General features: G+C 45.4%; 2 protein-coding genes across 2 annotated transcripts in view; both read left to right on the forward strand.

Moving 5' to 3' along the window:
• Nucleotides 1-398: 398 nt before the first annotated feature.
• Nucleotides 399-12,349, forward strand: arsb (arylsulfatase B). Its single transcript, XM_068574423.1, has 8 exons — nucleotides 399-792; nucleotides 1,636-1,822; nucleotides 1,911-2,101; nucleotides 2,641-2,848; nucleotides 4,830-5,103; nucleotides 6,197-6,267; nucleotides 10,464-10,595; nucleotides 11,180-12,349. Exons 1-8 carry the CDS (start codon nucleotides 553-555, stop codon nucleotides 11,443-11,445), a joined length of 1,569 nt encoding a protein of 522 aa, XP_068430524.1. The 5' UTR covers nucleotides 399-552; the 3' UTR covers nucleotides 11,446-12,349.
• Nucleotides 12,350-17,273: 4,924 nt separating this feature from the next.
• Nucleotides 17,274-18,334, forward strand: part of lhfpl2a (LHFPL tetraspan subfamily member 2a) — a 34,253-nt gene continuing 33,192 nt past the window's right edge. The window contains exon 1 of the mRNA XM_068574413.1: nucleotides 17,274-17,447. The gene's annotated coding sequence lies outside the window, so the exon portion shown is untranslated. The remainder of the gene's footprint in view (nucleotides 17,448-18,334) is intronic.

An 18,334-nucleotide genomic window follows, 5' to 3' on the forward strand; every position in this document is an offset into this window, starting at 1 on the left:
ATACTGTAAAATTGAAATCATAGAAAGCCATTACATTTAATTTGACACAGTATATAGAAAGCACAATAGTGATATAATATTATACAGCGGTATGAGTAATACAATGCAATGGACAATAAAATGATGGTGGATATAGATAGATGGACAGTTACTTTAAAGAAACCCAGAATAAATGTTACAGCAGCATTATACAAATAAAGCAATATTAAATATTAAATAAATTAAATATTAGAAATCTCACTGACGCGACGCGTATTTATATTTACCCAAGTGGGCTTCCATACATTAACGTGATTGGCTGTTTTTTTCAAGTTATCTGATTGGCTGTCTTTCCAGTCATCTGATTGGCTGCCTCAGGCTATGTCCGTTTTCAACCTGTAAAATACGGAAGTGACAGCTGGACGCGGTTGTAACTTTTATAATTCCGCGATTTGCTTCTTATATTATTACAATGAAGGGACTAACCAGTTAACGTAGCCACATTTTCGCCATTTTAGACAAACAAAACCCTAACTAGTTTGACTCTCGGGGTTCATAACGAAGAAACGAGCGATGGACTTTTCACTTTTCGTATTTCTTGTGAGTTTTCATGTGTCTTTGGCAGCTGAGCGGCCTCACGTCGTCTTCGTCCTGGCGGATGACTTTGGTTGGAACGATGTCGGTTATCACAGCTCTGAGATCAGCACCCCGAACCTGGACCAGCTGTCTGCAGCAGGAGTCCGCCTGGAGAACTACTATGTCCAGCCGCTGTGCACCCCCTCCAGGAACCAGCTCATGACCGGGAGGTACCAGGTGAGACCCGGACCCTGCTGCCTGCTTCACGGATGTGTTTTCTAGGGTTGGTCACAACGTCCTGCAGGATGTGATGGTGGAAGACACACAAGATATAGTACCACACTGTAAAAAAAAAAAAAATGCTCCCCTGTATGTAAAAGTCCTGCATTCAAAACCATACTCAGGTAAACACATGTACGAGCGTGTGAAGACTGAACGTGTTTTACTATTAATATTCCTGCTGCATTAATGTGTATGTTGCATTTAAAAAAAAACTCCATGCATTATATTCAAACTTTCAGCTTTGTTTATTCATTTGAAGAAGTTTAAAGGATTTTCTCAACACAAAAAAGGAAACACTTCTTCCTTCAGTTTATAAAGTACTCGTAACTAAATCTGCCAGACAAATGCAGTGAAGTAAACAATTACAGTATTTCCCTCTGAGATGAAGTGGAGGAGAAGTATAAAGTTGCATAAACTATAAATATCTAAGTAAAGTAAAAGTACTTTACATTGTTTACCTCAGTACTGTACTTAAGTAAATGTATTTCGGTAAATTCCAACATTTGTGCCTGAAAAATTACATTTACTTTAAACATGAAGCGAATCATAAGGAACTTTAACATTCAAGCAGCCTCCTCTGCATCACGATGACTTTGAGTTTGTGCACATTTTTCCACATTTAGAAGAAGAAAACTCTAATTTAAACGCCGGTGGAAAGAAGTCCTTATTTTGAAACTTCTCTTGGCATCACTGTCCCCACTGGTTCCTCCTTTTTGTTATTCTGACAGTGCTTTGTGGTATTTTCAACACGAGGCGCATTTATTTCCTCACATGTCCATTTTTTATTAACCCCCTCAGATCCACACGGGCATGCAGCATCAGATCATCTGGCCCTGTCAGCCCTACTGTGTACCTCTGGATGAGAAACTGCTGCCTCAGCGGATGAAGGAGGCGGGGTACGCCACGCACATGGTGGGCAAGTGGCACCTGGGCATGTACAAGAAGGACTGCCTGCCCATGCGCCGCGGCTTCGACACATACTTTGGTACATCTCATTAGGAACAGAGCCTTCGATTCATCTATGGAGTCAGTTGTATTCCTAATATTCCCAAGGTTAATAATGTGTGCTCCAGGCTACCTGTCGGGCAGCGAGGATTACTTCACCCATGTCCGCTGCGCTCCCATCGCCGCTCTGAACCTGACTCGCTGTGCGTTGGACCTGCGGGATGGAGAAGAGGTCGCCACGGGACACAAAGGAGTTTATTCCACTGAGCTGTTCAGCCAGAGGGCGGGCAGCATTATTGAAAAACACGACTCTGATAAGGTGACAGACACACACATGCACACACACAGTGAAACAATATAGGGCAGTCCATCCTGAGTTCAGTCATCTGATGACCTTTGCCACATAGAAAGAAAAGACAGCTACACCCTGAGAGTGCTTATTCCACCTCATTATTTCAAAAATGTCCCATTTAGTACTCACACTTAGTATACCTTATGTACTAATTAATGAATTTCATAGTAAAAGTTTAGCAGCTAATTGGACAGATATGTCCTTCAGGAGTTGATGGAGACCAAAAATAGAGACTAGACTAGACTTCTATTCATCAGATGGTCAGAAACAAGACTCTAAATTAATCATTATGTATCACCTTCAAATCAACATGTTGATTAATGTGCAAAACAAACACTTTTACTCTGAATTATTAAAGTGCATTTCACGAATAAGAGCTGCACTTTTGGGTAAGCAGGATCTTTAATAGAGGACTTGTAAGGGAGTGTTTCTGAGTGATGTATCACCACGACACCGCGTTACGACGGTAAGCCGAGTCCTCACGTGCCGTTCTCTTCATCTCGCAGCCGCTCTTCCTCTACGTGGCGCTGCAGGCCGTGCACAGTCCCCTGCAGGTGCCCGAGCGCTACCTGGCCCCTTACAGTTTCATCAAAGACCCCCATCGCAGGCTGTACGCCGGCATGGTGTCCGCCATGGACGAGGCGGTGGGCAACATCACTCGTGCTTTGCAGCGGGGAGGACTCTGGAACAACACCGTCCTGGTGTTCTCAACAGGTACGCGTTCGTACGGAGACGCTGGATGAAGAACAAGTCATCCTCTGTAGAGTCTCGTAGAAACATTTTGTTTTTTTAAAGATGTAAGCAAATGCTGCACATCACCTGCGCACCGGATCGTCTTACTTCCTCAGAGTTCACTTCTGACATTTCAGCAATGCAGGAACAAGTTTTATTTACACATAAATAGGATAACCGGGTGAACGCCTGTGGGAATGCTGATAGATTTTCCGCTGCTTTTATTGTCCGTCTCCGTCTGACTCTTTTTATAGCGTAGCAGAGTGGAAACTAAAGCAGCGAGTGCAAAGCAAAGAGCAATTACATTTGATGCCCGCAGACTTAAAACCACATTTTCTTTGTCTGTCCTGCAGGGCTGAGAGGAGTTCAGGTGACCGGTTTATTGAGTCAACACATCAATGTGATTGATTAGACATTCTATGACTCAGGAGGGAGGCACATGAAAACAGATATCTTTCCATGTTTGGTGTTTGCAACGTTTCTGTCAGGGACACACACACACACAAAAAAGGATATGCAATCCACCATATGTCCACTAGGGAGCAGTGTTTCATTGTATTTGTTCTGTCAGGGATTTGTCCAGCTGGATGTGGACGTTTACAGACAGAAATCACACTGAAGGAACGCTTTCATTGGCTTGCATCCACCCCTCTCAGTCCAGGTAATGCTTGAAACGATCATTATTGACCTTTTTCGGAGGGAGAACATAGCGGTAAACACTCAAAGATGAGCAACATCTAAACATGCGCCCGCCCTCGGCATCACACGTGTGGACCTACGTCTGAAGTAGGTAACTCCTTTGAAGGCTATTTTTAGTTCTTTTCTTTTAAAGGGTAATTAGAAGAGAGGAACAATGCTGTGAAAGTTCAAAGTTTTTTTTCTCTTTTACCCTTCGTGCCTGCGGTAGGTGGCCTGTTTCATTGTTCTCCTTCCACACATTTGGTGGAAGGACTCAGCCGGCCATGTGCCGGGCAGACACTGAGGAGGAGGGGAATAAAACCTCCAAATACTGCCTGCTTCCTTCTGTGTCAATGTGATGCACTGCTGTTATGTAATACCTGAACAGGATATAGTTTCCAAACGCATAAACATCCCGTCGTCGGGTCTGTCATCTACTCTATTAGTCACATCTACAAGTCATGTTCAAGCTGTTATTATTGGGCCACATGTGTCAGGCTCGACAGAGAAGAATTGAGCCTTAACCTTGAAATTCCTCCGTGATGAAACTTTCTGCCTCAGCGGGACTTTACTGTAAGTAAATTAGGCGAGAGAGCTTGAGGGGAAAAAGAGAGGGAACCGGCCTGAAGAGAGCCGAAGCAGCTTGAAAAGGCATTAAGGAGCAGACGGTCTTTTCCAGAAACAGTCCGGGAATCGGCTCGGACTACTTCCTGGACTCGCATGACTCGGGGAGCCCTGCCTGGATGCGATTGGTCAAGTGTGTTTATGCTGGAAAGGCTAATCTGGAGGTTGTGCGTCCTAACAGGAAGGAGACAAGTGAACATTGTTGTGACGTTTTAATGCGCTGTATTTCTGGCTCTGTTGATCCAGACTTGCATATCTCACAACTTGTTCATTGATTATCATTAAATCTTGTTCAGGTTCCCCAGAGGATGACTCAAGGAAGAGTTGCATCAACTTTGTTGATCGTTGAAGTCGTTATCGACTTTCTACATTGTTCCTCGAGTGGCGTTCTCTCTACAAAGCTCGTGGAGATTATATATAATTTATTCCCTTTTTTTAATTTTCATGAACTCACTGACGTCTACTTTCAACCTGGATAAATTATTTGGGGAGAAACCAACAATTAAAAGCAATATTTCCACTCTTCTCTCTTGCATTCTGCGTTAATACTGCATTTAAAAGTCTGACTTGAGCTGCAGATTCTCACTGGATCTCCTTTTTATGATTTTTTATATACATATATATATTAATCTCTTTATGTCCTGACATTTCATCCCTTCAGATAACGGAGGTCAGACGCTGAGCGGCGGCAGCAACTGGCCTCTGCGAGGGAGGAAGTGGTCGCTGTGGGAGGGCGGCGTCCGGGGCGTCGGATTCGTCGCCAGCCCGCTGCTGAAGCGACCCGGGACCGTCAGCCACGAACTCATCCACATCTCCGATTGGCTGCCGACTTTCGTCGGCCTTGCAGGAGGAGGAGGAGAAGGACGGAGCGCCGGCGGCGGTGGCGGCGGCGGCGCGAAGCCGCTGGACGGGTTCGACGTGTGGAACGCCATCAGGTGAGCTGTCGTGCCGTACGCTTCCTGCGGCTCCCCTGAGGCTTCTCGGGCTGGCGGGTCAGAGTTTACGAGCCTGAGCGACGCCGTGCCCTTAACCTTTTCACAGCCTTCCCCCTCCTCCGGGCGCCTCCTTCGCGATCCTCTCCCCCCGCCACACCCTCCCACTCGTGATCTCCCTCCAGCTCCCTCTGCCCGTCTCCCTGACCCCACGTCTCTTCTTTTTTTTCCCCTCGCAGGAGCCCTCGCTCCTTTCAATAAGCCCTTTGTTACTGCGGCAATGGGAGCTCAAAGAGAAGGAAATTCCATCAGTCATTCTCACACAAATCTGCCGTCCTCCCACCTCCTCTCCATCCCCACCACGAATGCCTGCTATCGGATGAGCTAATTAGTTTAGCTGCCAATCCTTCCATCTGGCAACACACCTGAGGAGTTGTCCCTCTTCTACAGGCGCTACATCTCACCACAGGATGCGCTGCTCCATGTGCGGATCATCACGCAGGGCCGCCGCCGACTCCCCCCCCCTTTTTGACTGACACATTATATTTGTAAACTAAATGTGGACACGGCGAAAGGAGGTGAAATTGAGGGCTGCAGCTGAGCCCCAGCAGAAAATCAAGGCTTAGCCTCGACCGCAAACTACCACTCACGGCCTCCTCTTCACTCAATTGGCTGACGCACGTCAGCTGACCGCCGGCCGCCGCTGCTGCCGCCTCGCTTTTTGCCGTGCGAGCTGCACAAACTCTCTGTTTTTGTTTTTCCACTGCTTTGCAGTTTCATTTCTCTCTTTTTTTTTTTTTAATTGGCAGGAAAAAAGCAGCAGCAAATAAAGGCCCCGAACAGTAGGCAGGCAGGAGATAGTTATTTTAGTTGTGTTATCAGACACTGTGGTCAGTGAGAGCTGTGTATTCTCTGTGGTGCGGTGCGGTCAGAGCGTATGACTGCCTGGTGAACAACAGCCAGCTGGTTTACATTTACAGATCCCAGTGGATTTTACAGAGCATGAGTCAGACGCGCTGTTGTGTGTGTGTGTATATATATGTGTGTGTGTGTTGTGCATCCATATGTTCTGCTTTTTTTTAAAATTATCTTGCAGCAAAGGCTTTGCCTCACCCAGACTGGAGCTGCTGCACAACATTGACCCTCTGTATGACGACATCGCTCCATGTAAGTTCACACGCTTCACTGTCTCTGAGTTGGGCTTTTATTTCAGTCTGTATGAACAGTGTGTGTGTGTGTGTGTGTGTGTGTATGCCCACCCAGACCTGGTGGACGGAGAATTTTGACGTGAAATGTGAAATGGGATCTCGCGAAATACAAATATTGGCCGACACGAGCCTGCGGAGATCCCGCCGCTTCACCGCCAGCGGGGATGAGATCATTCCACCTCGTTATGTAAATCTAGAACCTCCGCTTTGTTTCCTACGGCTGCAGCTGCATGTCTTCTTTTTTTTGGGAAAACCCGAGGAAAATCCTCCCCGGTCGTCCACGGCTTGCTCGCAGCAGCAGCTTTTTGATCGTCTGAATGTGAACATCACCGTCTCTGATAAAGCTGCCGAGAGATTAAGGACCGTCCACTGATAATAATCCAGACGCCGCCTGAGACTCTCCTCCGGGCGGGTTCCTCGTAAACTCTTAATCCAGTCAAACAAATCTCCCAACGCTCACAATAAACACACGGCGGATTCATAATGGGAGTCACGCTGCTGCGATCGGTTGCTTATTATGTGACTTTGGTGTTTAGGGAATATGGGAATAACGGCGCACAATTTCAGTAAAAAAGCACAGGACAAAAAGAGCTGTTGAGACCCTGAACGCCTCATCCGACATCTGAAAGGTGTGTTGAGGTTCCTAAAGCTTGTCTACGGAGAACATTTCTTTAACCGTTTATCATGTGCCAGTGACAACAATTCGATAAAGCGTGTCGAGGTGATGGAAACCTCATGTGACCTCTCGTCCTCCTCCACCTCTTCCTCCTCCTCCTCCTCCTCCTTTTTCTAATGTCTTAATTCTCTCTCCTCCCATCACGGCCCTCAAGTATCAAGAGGCTCATTGTTTAAAGCTCGTGTTCACAAACTCAGCGACATGGTGGATCCAGTTAGCTGGAGTCGCAGCAGACTGAGAACAAACATCGCTCCTCTGAACTCGCGTCATGAATCCGCCGTGTGTTTATTTTGAGCGTTTGAAATTAGTTTGAGTGCTTTAAGAGTTTCTGGAGGAGAGTCTCACGCTGTCCCAACGCGGGTTGTTTTCCAGTGGAGGTGATATTCATGTTCAGATGATCATAAGCAACTTTTTTTATGTGTCTAATTCAAATGAGACGTCGTCCACTTGTACAAATGAGTTTATATTCTGTGATTACTGAACCTATGAAACATGTCGTGTGTTCTGTTTCCATCCGAGGAGCCCGGATAACACGAGGGTGAGACTGTAAACAGACACACACACACACACACACACACACACACACACACACACACACACACACACACACACACTGTTGACTGTCTGAGAGAGAGTGAGTGTGTGCGTCTGAGAGAGAGAGAGAGAGTGTGTGTGTTTACAGTTTAAACTCTGTGGCTGCATCAGGATCAGATTTATCGTTGTGTTTCACGTACGAGGACTTTTTCCCTGCAGGAGGTGAATGACATTCAACAATAAACATTTAACATTTAACGATAAACAAAGTGCAATGATGGGAGGAATATTTACAATTAAACCTAAAATAAAGTGCACGGACAACAGAGGACGGTACTTAAGGAGAACTGGAGTGTAGTGATGGTGGGGAGGTTTCCAGGAAACCAGGAAATAGCTCCAGAGCCTTTTAGTGGGGTGTCGGTGTCGGTCTTGTCTAAACCGGCTGAATATTAGCTGGTCCGGGTCTTCAGGCCACTATTTCTGACTTTGTGGTAAATGCTGCACCTTTTTGGTTACACGTTCAGAAATAGTCGAGGGAGAGGAGGAGGAGGAAGAGTTTTTTTGGTTTTTGTGCTGAAATGTTTCACAGATGTGCCGTAATGGGCTCGTAATGGCTCATCATGAGAATAGACGCCGTTCAGTCGTCTCTGCTCAAAGTACAGACTCGTTATCTCATCAACACCGCGTGGCACTGCGGCATCGCTTGATGATCGGAGTGTGTGTGTGTGTTTGTGTGTGTGGGTGCGACGGTCTTGGTTTTATAATCCGCGATGTCGTCGGCAACTGAATTCACGGATCTCGTCGCCGGCCAGAAGAGTCAATTTATGTTTAAAAAAGGCATTCATTGATTTATTTTTGCCGCTTGGGTGCAGCGTAACAAGCTGTTACGCAACAGCGGCACATTATCTCTTTAAAAAAACTCTTTATAAAGGCCAACAGTTGCATATTTATTTAAATGTGCAGTTGGAAGTCCAATATTTCCCCTCATGTTGAGCTTTATTTTGGTCTCTCTTACCTCCTGGCAGAGATAAATATCTGGATTTATTTGCCGCCGAATGCTCCAGTAGTTCCACCAGCTAGCTGCTAACTGTCGGGTTGTTTTTAAAAACGCTTTCCTGATGCCAAAGAAAACAACGATGGTGGCTGTGAGACCAAAACATCGTGAAGTAGCGGGCCGTAAAAACCAAACAGTGAGCTGAAAGGTGCTAAAACGCCTCGTGGAGCTCAGATAACTCTTTGCCCTCTTTGTTCATCCCGTCTCTCATCTAAAAAGTACAAACAAAGTCACCAAGAACGACTAAGAAATACACCCAAATGAACAAATGTGTTTATTTATAATCCAATCACGGGTTTATCTGATTTTCCGTGTGTTTACGCAGCTCAAAGCGAGCCGAGCCGGAGCTCTCCTCCGGGTTCACCGCCGGTCATCACCGTCGACATCGCCGGCAGCGCCGCCGCCGCTTCACAAGCGTCCGTGTTTTTATGCTTCGAGTCTTTATTGTCGGCCTCCACGGTGACAAGCAACTCCTCCTGACGCATTCCAGCCTGAGATTCCTCTTTCCCCATAAACCCCGGCTCCGCTTTGAGACCCGGGGTTTTCTTCTTCTGGTTCCTCTGTTTAGCTCATGAAAGAACTTTGTCCCCCTTTTCTTTTTTTTAACACACTTCCTCCTTGCAAGTTGCTTTTCAAAATCCCCCTTCTTTGCCCTCACCGTGTGTGTGTGTGTGTGTGTGTGTGTGTGTGTGTGAGAAGAGGGATCCTGACTAAGAGGGGTCCCTGAACGTCTCGCTGGAAACCCTGGACTTGACCCGAGCCTTAAATCGGCCCCCTGAACTCCCCCTCCACGCTCCTCTGCTCTCTCGGGGTCTCTTCCTTCGCCTCCCTCCTTTTTTGTGGATTCTCCTGCTGTGGATCCGCACAGAGCGAGGCCTCGCGCTGAGGCGCTCACGCAAAGAATGAATGCGAGGCGCGTTGGAGGGGTTCGAGAGGCCCGCGTTCCCAAAGAAGCAAGTGGAAGAAGAGCTTGAGACGTGCAGCCCTCCCCCCCGCCTCCATCTCACGCTCTGCAAGTCTAGTTGTTTACACGAATCCGCTTGTAGTCGTGCATGTGAGAACAATTAAGACGCCCGCAACGGCATTTTGCGCAATCATCAGGAGGAGAAAATCGACGTCGAGGCTTTTATCATGTGGTCGCAAAGAAAAAAGAAGAAAAAAAAAAACCCCGCTGACATCGGAAATGTTTGAATTCTCCAGTCACGTCGCTGCGGTCGGGTCGACCCCGTTAAGAGACGCACTCCGGCATGAGCGGCGGCTTCAGTCGTGGGTGAAATACTTTAGTTTCTGACGGCGTTGGGACGTCGATTGCTTGTATATCTGTCGAATGGGGTCCATGTTGCCGAGGTCACGCACAGCGGGAACCTGAGATCGCTCTCCAGGTTGTGTTTTAAATTCTTTTGAGAAAGGTGTGCTCTCTTCTGGGAGACATTTTCCGTAAGAGCAGGAATAACTGGAGGCAGGCGGCTGCAGACGAGGATAAATAATGTACTTTTCCTCATAAAGCTGGTGAAATGATGCCAGTTTTCACACCGCTTCTTTCAAATCCGCCCATCTGCACTCATGGCAAATTGTTGATAGTGTCAAATTCCTCCAGCCCTACAAAAGCTCCACGTGTTTGAGGAAATTCATACATGCAGTAATTTCTCTTCTTAAAGGAAACGATTGTCTTGAGGTGCACTTTTTAAAAGCAGAAGAAGAAGAGGGCTTTTTCTCGTTGCTGTGTTTATTTTGACACCTTCACTTGAGTCCCAGGTATGCACGGACATTCGGTGCCAGTCTACCAACCGGTGTGGTTTACATAGACGCCCACAGACTCTGGTTTTATGCATATTTTTTTGTAGATGGCCGACCTCCAGCATCACGCTCTGTCCTCTCCTGCTCTCTGCAGGTCCTGGCGCCGGCCCTCAGTTAACTTTGGCTCAGGAGGTCGGCGGACGCTCCCGGACCGACGCCGGCTTCAACGTGTCCGTTCACGCCGCCATCCGGTCCTCAAACTGGAAGCTGCTGACCGGCTACCCGGGTCAGTGTCTCGCCGGCTCCCTTAATGCCGCGTTTAGTCTCGATTGGGAGCGAAGAAGTCAAACGCACAGAAGCACAGAAGCACATTGACTTCTTATCTCTGCTAATCGGTGGAGGAGGAAGCATCCAGATCAGTGAAAAAGTGCCAAATCACGAATTTAAACAACAGAAAAATAAGTAAATTCAAAGTGAAAATGAGCTAAATGTACTGGGAGGAACTGGTTATTTAAAACTGATCCTCATTATCCAGAAAATTGGCAATTTTTTGGTGGAGCTGGTTTGACCTACTTTCTACTTTACATGCAGTTAGATCATTTGTTGAACTAAACTAAGGCGTTTGTCAGAATATTAATGGCGTATTGATATCTTGTATTCATTTAAAACATTTTATATATTGGCGAATTTGACCCTTTTCACCTGAAAAATGTTTCTTTTTATTGTAAAGCTTCAGCCGTCAGATGAATACGCAGCAGTAAACTGTACATCTTCCTCCGTCACGTCGTGCATTAAATGAAGTACACTTCTTGCGTAACTGTACTTCTCTCCTTCACGCCTCGGTGACGTCATCGCCTCGTCTCCTCCAAGGCTGTGCCGTTTGGTTCCCGCGGCCCGGCCACAACGGCTCGGCGTCCGGCCGGCTCGGACCGGACCCTCTGAAGCCCGTGATGCTGTTCGACGTGGAAAAAGACCCGGAGGAGAGGACCGAGCTGTCCGCCTCCTTCCCCGCGGTCGTGGAGTATCTGCTCGGTCGGCTCCAGAAGCACCAGAAAAGCGCTCTGCCGGTGAACTTCCCCGACGACGACCCCAGGTGCGACCCGGGCCCCACGGGAGCCTGGGGACCCTGGGCTTGAGGCCGCAGACGCCGCCGTTGTTCGCGGCGTCGCAGCTCTTGAGACGCTTTCGAAGGTTGTTTTTTTTTAGCGGAAAGCGATTGCGTAACCGCTGCCGGCTCTCGACACATGTTGCTGGTTTGCAGAGACGCCGCCGCCCCGCTGCTTCAGGCACTTGCACTTCATTTATCTCCTTGCTGACGAGCCACAGGCTCTTTCGTGTGCGTCAACCTGGGGAGGAATGGTGAACGGTGTATTGTTTTAGTGTTTTAAGGACCGAGTGGGAGAGAGCGAAACGTTTGCAGCGTTCAAGACAAAGCAGACGCTCATAACGATGATTTTTGTTTTATTTTGAGCTGCATCAATCAATAGATCTGCACCAATGACGTGTGTCTGCAGAGTGTTTTAGCATCTTTTAGCTCGTTGCTTTGGTTCAGTCTCGCAGCGCTCATCTTTTTTAACCTTTTTTTAAGTGAACAAGCTCTGATGATCAGATGATTTTACTTCCCCCGACACCAACTAGCAGTCGACCAAAGCTGCTAACTAGCGTGTGAACCGATCGGAGCGTTTATCTGCACCAGAGCCAGATGTTTCCCCTCAGGACCTGTCAGTATCTTTAAAGATTTGTATTTTTATAATTATTTCATAGATGATTTTTGGAGGAAATGACAAATGTTTACGTTTCCCCTCACAGCTTTGCTATTCTTTTTCACTGGACATTTCAGAATTATTAAAAATTGACGTCCATTAGATCACGAACATACGAAAAGTATGTATTTTCTTAGAAAAGTATAAGTGACCAAATTGCACAATCCCATAAGATAATGTGATCTTTATGAGTTAATAATATATCAATGTTTTGTTTACATGTTGAAGCATGTAAAAAAATATGACTGCAGGGTTCAAATATGTTGCTTGAAATGAAATGTGCTGTACTTATTAAAATTTGTATTAATATTCTACTATTCGTCAGTGCCTTCTTGTCAAAGCTCAAGATGTTTCGCAGCATATGTGTTTTTTCTGGAAAAGAACCGTAATAAAGAGATGAAAATGTGGTAAAAGTTATGTTTCTGGATGCTAACGTGTAGCTAACCACACATGCTAGTTGCCTTGTTTCCCCTCCGCTTGCTAACGAGTCGACGCTAAACGGGTTCGCAGCGCCGGCGTGACGCGATGCGTCTCCAGGGTTGCTGGAGATAAAAACAAAATTAAGAATAAAAATAAGATGAGGATAATCTGCATATTTTCAATGTGAGCTGGAGAAACTCATTTCCTTCACACGTCCACTCTCTTTGACCTCCTGGTGGTTGACCTCCACCACAGGAAACGCTCCCTGCAGAGAGCGGGCCGTCCTAATGTGGGCCGCGACCTTTGACCTGTCACAGGAGTTTGATTGGCGGCTGAGCTAGAAGGCAAACAACAACAACAACAACAACAACAATGCTGCTTACTGTGCAGAGCGGCAGAGTCGGATGTCACAGACTCTCGTTTCCTTTTATAAATCTTTCTTTCAGCGATTTGTGAGACTTTTCGCCAAAAATAATCCGTCTTAACTGAAGTCGGGTCGTACAGGTTTTGGAAAATTGCTTAAATTAAAAAGACACCCTTCTCATCTGTGTGAAGAATATAAATACAGAGCGTTAGCTAGCTTAGCTTAGCATCCAGACTGGAAACAGGGGGAAACAGCTAGCCGGGCCGAGACAGTCTGACACAAAAGAACATTGCTTTCCATGCTAGACAATTCCCCCTATTCCCAGTCCTTATGCTAAGCTAATTTAGCTTCATCCTCACCAGACAGATATAAGTGTGTCTTGCAGATCTCATCCATAAAAACTTTAGGACTCCTCATCCTTAAGAACTTACGAGTCCAGTGACAAAGACAGTGCTGTATGCTGTCGACAGCTCCGGAAAAAACCCATAAGTGGACCTGGAATTGGGATTTTTTTGTGTGTCAAGGTGTCAAACTAGACCCAGATGGAAATTCGATGCTTAATTAATGAGCGGCTGAATTATTTAATTGACAACGCTCGACTCCATCTGGGCCGCCCGAGGCTACGAACTGTGACGCCACTAATGTTCCTACATTTTAAAAAAACAACATTTCCTTATCTTGCTTTTTAAGAATCAGTAGTTTCTTATTCTGTGCTTCAAAAAAAAAAAAGAAACCTACCAATTTCTAAATTTTAAACATGGGATTTTGGTAATGGCCGACTACCAGGACACCACATGCTGATTTAATGCTTCTGAGAAAGCACTTCTGACGTCGCTGAGGCTACAAATTTGTTCTGTTAGTTTACTCTACAATCAAAACCTTTTTAAGATGATGGGATCGCTCCTTTAATTAGACGTTGCTGCCGCTCGCCGCTCATCTTAAAAAAAAACCCTGCAGACCACTTTTTGCACTTCCGCCCTCGTCTGTGGTGGACGGCCCCTCCTGATGAGCTCTGCCATCTTGTCATCATGAGTGTCACAGCTCGTCTCCTCCGCGCTTTTCCCAAAGTGCCTTCGGTGTGTCTTTCACACTTAATCCTGCGCTTTGACTCGGCCCTGTGAAGTCGGCCTCGCCGAGCGGCAAACGCGCTCTGATTTGCTGCTGGATCAACGCGCGAGCTGCTCTTTTGCGTTTTTCGTGTTGTTTTTTCAGCTGTGACGGGCGCTATATGTGTGCCACCGGAGCTGACGCTCCTGAAAGACATGACGGATATGATAGCGGATGTTATGATGGCGAACACATGCAAGCGAGAGGGGCATTGAAAAAAAACAGAAAGCGGCCGCCACCCTGGATTCCCCCTTTTGGTATTCCCACAAGGAGACACCGACGTGAGCCGGGGCTGGAATTCCAAACAAGATTGTGTGTCTGTCTGTGCACAGCCTGTGAAAACAGATTAAAATCATACTGACCAGCGCGGGCAGGAATGTGTTGAACCTTCAGCCTGGAAGGGGGGAAACCCAGCAGCTCATCACACCTCACAAAGAAGAGAAAACAGCTCCTCAGTGTTGGAAAGACCACCACAGATACGAGATCTCACTCACGGACGCGTCATTAGACTGCAACCATGGAGGTGTTGTGTTATTATAGTTTCTGTAGCAGAAGCTGCAACGTATGGCACTTGTTGCTGAAGCGTGTAATCACTTTTAAGAGTAATTACAGGCAGAAAAGTTTGAGAAGATTCGAGCGCGGTTCCTCCTCGGTGAATAGTTTGATTAAAGGATTTCAGCAGCTCGGTGTACTTCCTGTATCTTATTCTCAAACGGGGACAGAAAGAAGCAACACTTTAGAGTAAATCCAGCTAATTACAGTATAAATATGTCATGCGGTCCCAATGAAGTACTTGCAGGGAATATATGTGTGCAGCAAAGTTTAAATTACTCCGTAAACTTTTACAAATTTCCAGTAAATGTTGAATAATTACGAGGTAGAAACTGAGAAATATATCAGCCCTTTGTCATTTTACAAAAGCTATGCCATGAAAGTACTTTCACTTAGAAAAGAAATGCATGTTCGTGTACTCGTGTACAAGTTTTATGTATACAAACATACACAGTGAAGTGAAACGCTTCGATAATTATCTCCAGAATAAATCGTACAAATATAACAGAAAATGAACAAACATCAAATAACATAGATTTAGAAACATTATACACACAATACAACATTATAATCTACGTTCTCATTGTTTATTTGGTGCAAAATCTCAACAGGAAAAGTTGTTTTCCTGCAGTATTTTGAATCAGTTTAACGTTTAAAATCAGATCTCAAACCTTGGAGCTCAAACTGCACAATACACGACGCATACTACGAGTATTTCTATTGTACTGCTTTCATTCTGATTGTGAAGGCGGAGGTCAGTCGGGGTCAACGACCGTCCCAGGAACTGGATGGATAACATCGGGGCTGTTGGTATCGACAATAACTGCCCTCCTGTGGCCTCGTTTGGCTCCAGCTGTTCTCCTCTTCGTCTCAACAGCTTCAGAATAGTCCATTCACGCTCCGTTGGAAGAGAAACTTATTTACGCTTCATCAGTTATTGTTTCACTGGAATATTCAGACTTCTGTCTCTGTTTAATCTCACACACAAGCTTGTCATGTCTCCTGGTGGCCGCGAGACACAGGAATCTGTAATCTCAGTCTGGAAGAACGTTTAATTCCATTGTTATCATACCACGCCGAGGCCGAGCTGAAGACGTCACGGTGGAATGAAGCCATGAGGAAAACATGGCGGCCTCGGGGTATTGATCACCTTAAGCTATTTGAGAAGGCAGTGCTTCTCTTATTCTTGGAGGAGTCTTGGACATGCACTTTGTCTGTCACGCTGTACGTTTAACTCTGCTCCTTATAAACAAATCAATGTCCCGATTGATGATTTCACCACCGTCGAGTCAATGTTTCCAACGCGCTCGTTCGCCGTCGTGCAAAGCATGCTTTAAGATGCAAAAGTGGTCGTTTTGCATCGTAAAAGACGGGTGCGTGCAGATAAAGACGTATGTATCTGTACGTGATGGTAGGAAGCTGTGCAGCAGACGCACACATGTTGGACTCAGAATGTGAGTAATCTGCGTCGCCTGGTGCGAGCCGTGAGTCTCTAGCTCAGCTGTTCGTCTCCCAGCGAAGGTTAAGACTCAGATTTAGAGAGAATGTGACATGGAGACAACCCGAATGTCCACGTAACACCAAAGAGACGCGATCAGAGACGCTGAGACGACAACTGCTTCACCACGGGATGTTTTATTTCCACTTGAATGCGTCTGAAGACAAAACGTTTGTGTATTTGTTATAATATGGGAATCAGCCAGCAAACAGTGCTAATGTTATGAATTCATAATGAAATACCAACTATTGAGTATCTTTAGTGTCATATGATGTCAAGAAAACAACGTCAAGGGATTGAAACATGTATCTGGTTTCATTCATGAGGTTCAGGTTTTGGTTTTGTTCACTAAACCCAATTTATTGTAATTATTTTCAGTCCAACCTTGGATGTTTTTTCCGTGGTGTTGTTGCCTAAACCTAACTTGTTTTGTTCCCTAAACCCAACTTTTCTTTTGTTGCCTAAACTTAACTTTACATAGTTATTTTAAGCCCAACCTTGATGTGTTTTCTAAACCTAACTGTGTGCTGTTGTTGCCTCAACATGACTTTTCTTTTGTTGCCTAAACTTAACCCTACGTAGTTATTTTCAGTCCAACCTTGATGTTTAGACGAAAATTAACTAAGTGGTATTGTTGCCTAAATCTAACTCAATGTAGTTATGTTGAGACCAACCTTGAGGTTTTTCTAAACCTAACCGTGTGGTGTTGCCTGAACCTAACTTGTTTTCTTCCCTAAACCCAAATTCACGTAGTTATTTTAAGCCCAACCTTGATGTTTTTCTAAACCAGACTATGTTTTTTTTTTGCCTAAACACAACTTTTATTTGTAACGTAACATTATCCACAAAAAACAAGTCAAAACAGACCATTTGTGTCCCTGTACACAAAACCAATCACTTGAGTTTTGTGACTATTCCACAATCTGCTGGATCTGTCACACATGGCTGTGGTTTTAATCATCTTGCCATCTTCCATCTTTGCCCTTTTTAAATCATGCTGTTGGTGAAGTAACTTATTAAAATCCTTTGAATTCGTTGGTTTCTCTCCTCTTTGGGCAAAGAACTCCTCATTTCACAGCCTTCCACCCACACCGCAGTGGTCTCTCACGTAAAGTGGCATCAAATATTAAATACATAAGGCGCACAGCCTCCTGGGTGCAGCGGAGCAGCGGTGATTGGTGGAGGCCGAGGAGGAGGACGGCGCTCCCGTCCCGACGGCGCAGCAGGACGGAACCATTCATTCTGCCGCAGAGCCCGAGGAAACGTGGAAGATGAAGAGGAGACACTGAAGGAGGGAGAGAAGGAAAGAGTCCGGATCAAAACAACTTAAACTCCACAAAGACACACACAGAGAGAGAGAAAAGATCCTCAGAGGCGTCGCTGCAAAAAAAAAAGAAGCGAAAGAATAAAAAACCGCATCGCCAGCAGTTACGCGTAAGTAGAAACTCTTTAAAAAAAGTACTTTTCTACCACAATAATACTCTTTGTGTGAAAGTATTCGTGGATATCTGAGTCGCGAGTGTTGAGACGTTCAAGTGTTTTCCACGTTGTTGTTTTTTTTGTGTGTTTTATTCTGGCGTTTGCTCAGCGGAGCTTTAAAGGGGAAACTCGTGGCAGGAAAGCCGAGCTCACTGATGCTTCTCCAGGCGACGCAGCAGCTCAGTGGGACCCCAACAGCCCCAGAGTATTATGGGATGCACGTGTGACGTGCATTGTTATGTTTTTTATTATTCATATAAAACCGACGATGCAACTTGTGTCACAAAAAGTGTTGATATGAGCGGAAATGGAGTTTAAATCCCCAAATAACCAATTTACTATAATGTTAACGTCACATTTTCACATTTTAGAAGGTTAAATAAAGCAATGCTTGTTTGTTTTTAACTTAAAAAGCTGTTATCAATCTATTTGCAGATTAATTTCTTATCAGTTAATCAACTAATCTCAGCTCTAATGTACTTAGTTGCAGCTGTTTCAACACATTTTCCCGCAACATATGCATTATTATCTAGTAAGAGGTTTATTAACGATGTAAAGACGCATATATGAAACATTCAAACTCATGGTTTAGCCCATAAATGGTGAGAAATGTCCGTTATAATGTCTCCAAAGCTCAAGATAATATTTCCTAAAGTCTTATTTTGTCCAACCAAAAAGTCCAAAAGCTGAAAAATGTTTAGTTCCCAATAAACATGAGAAAAGCAACACATCCTCACATTTGAGTAGCTGTCATGAGGCATCGTCTTGTCTCTTGTGAAACGGCTCCAAACGAATCACCACGTTTAGTTTTCCATGTCAGAAAGCATCGCTGGCCCCGGACA

This window comes from Clinocottus analis, unplaced genomic scaffold (genome assembly GCF_023055335.1).
Source record: "Clinocottus analis isolate CAN_PGR_092001 unplaced genomic scaffold, fCliAna1.0.p SCAF_13, whole genome shotgun sequence".
Lineage (NCBI taxonomy): Eukaryota > Metazoa > Chordata > Actinopteri > Perciformes > Cottidae > Clinocottus > Clinocottus analis.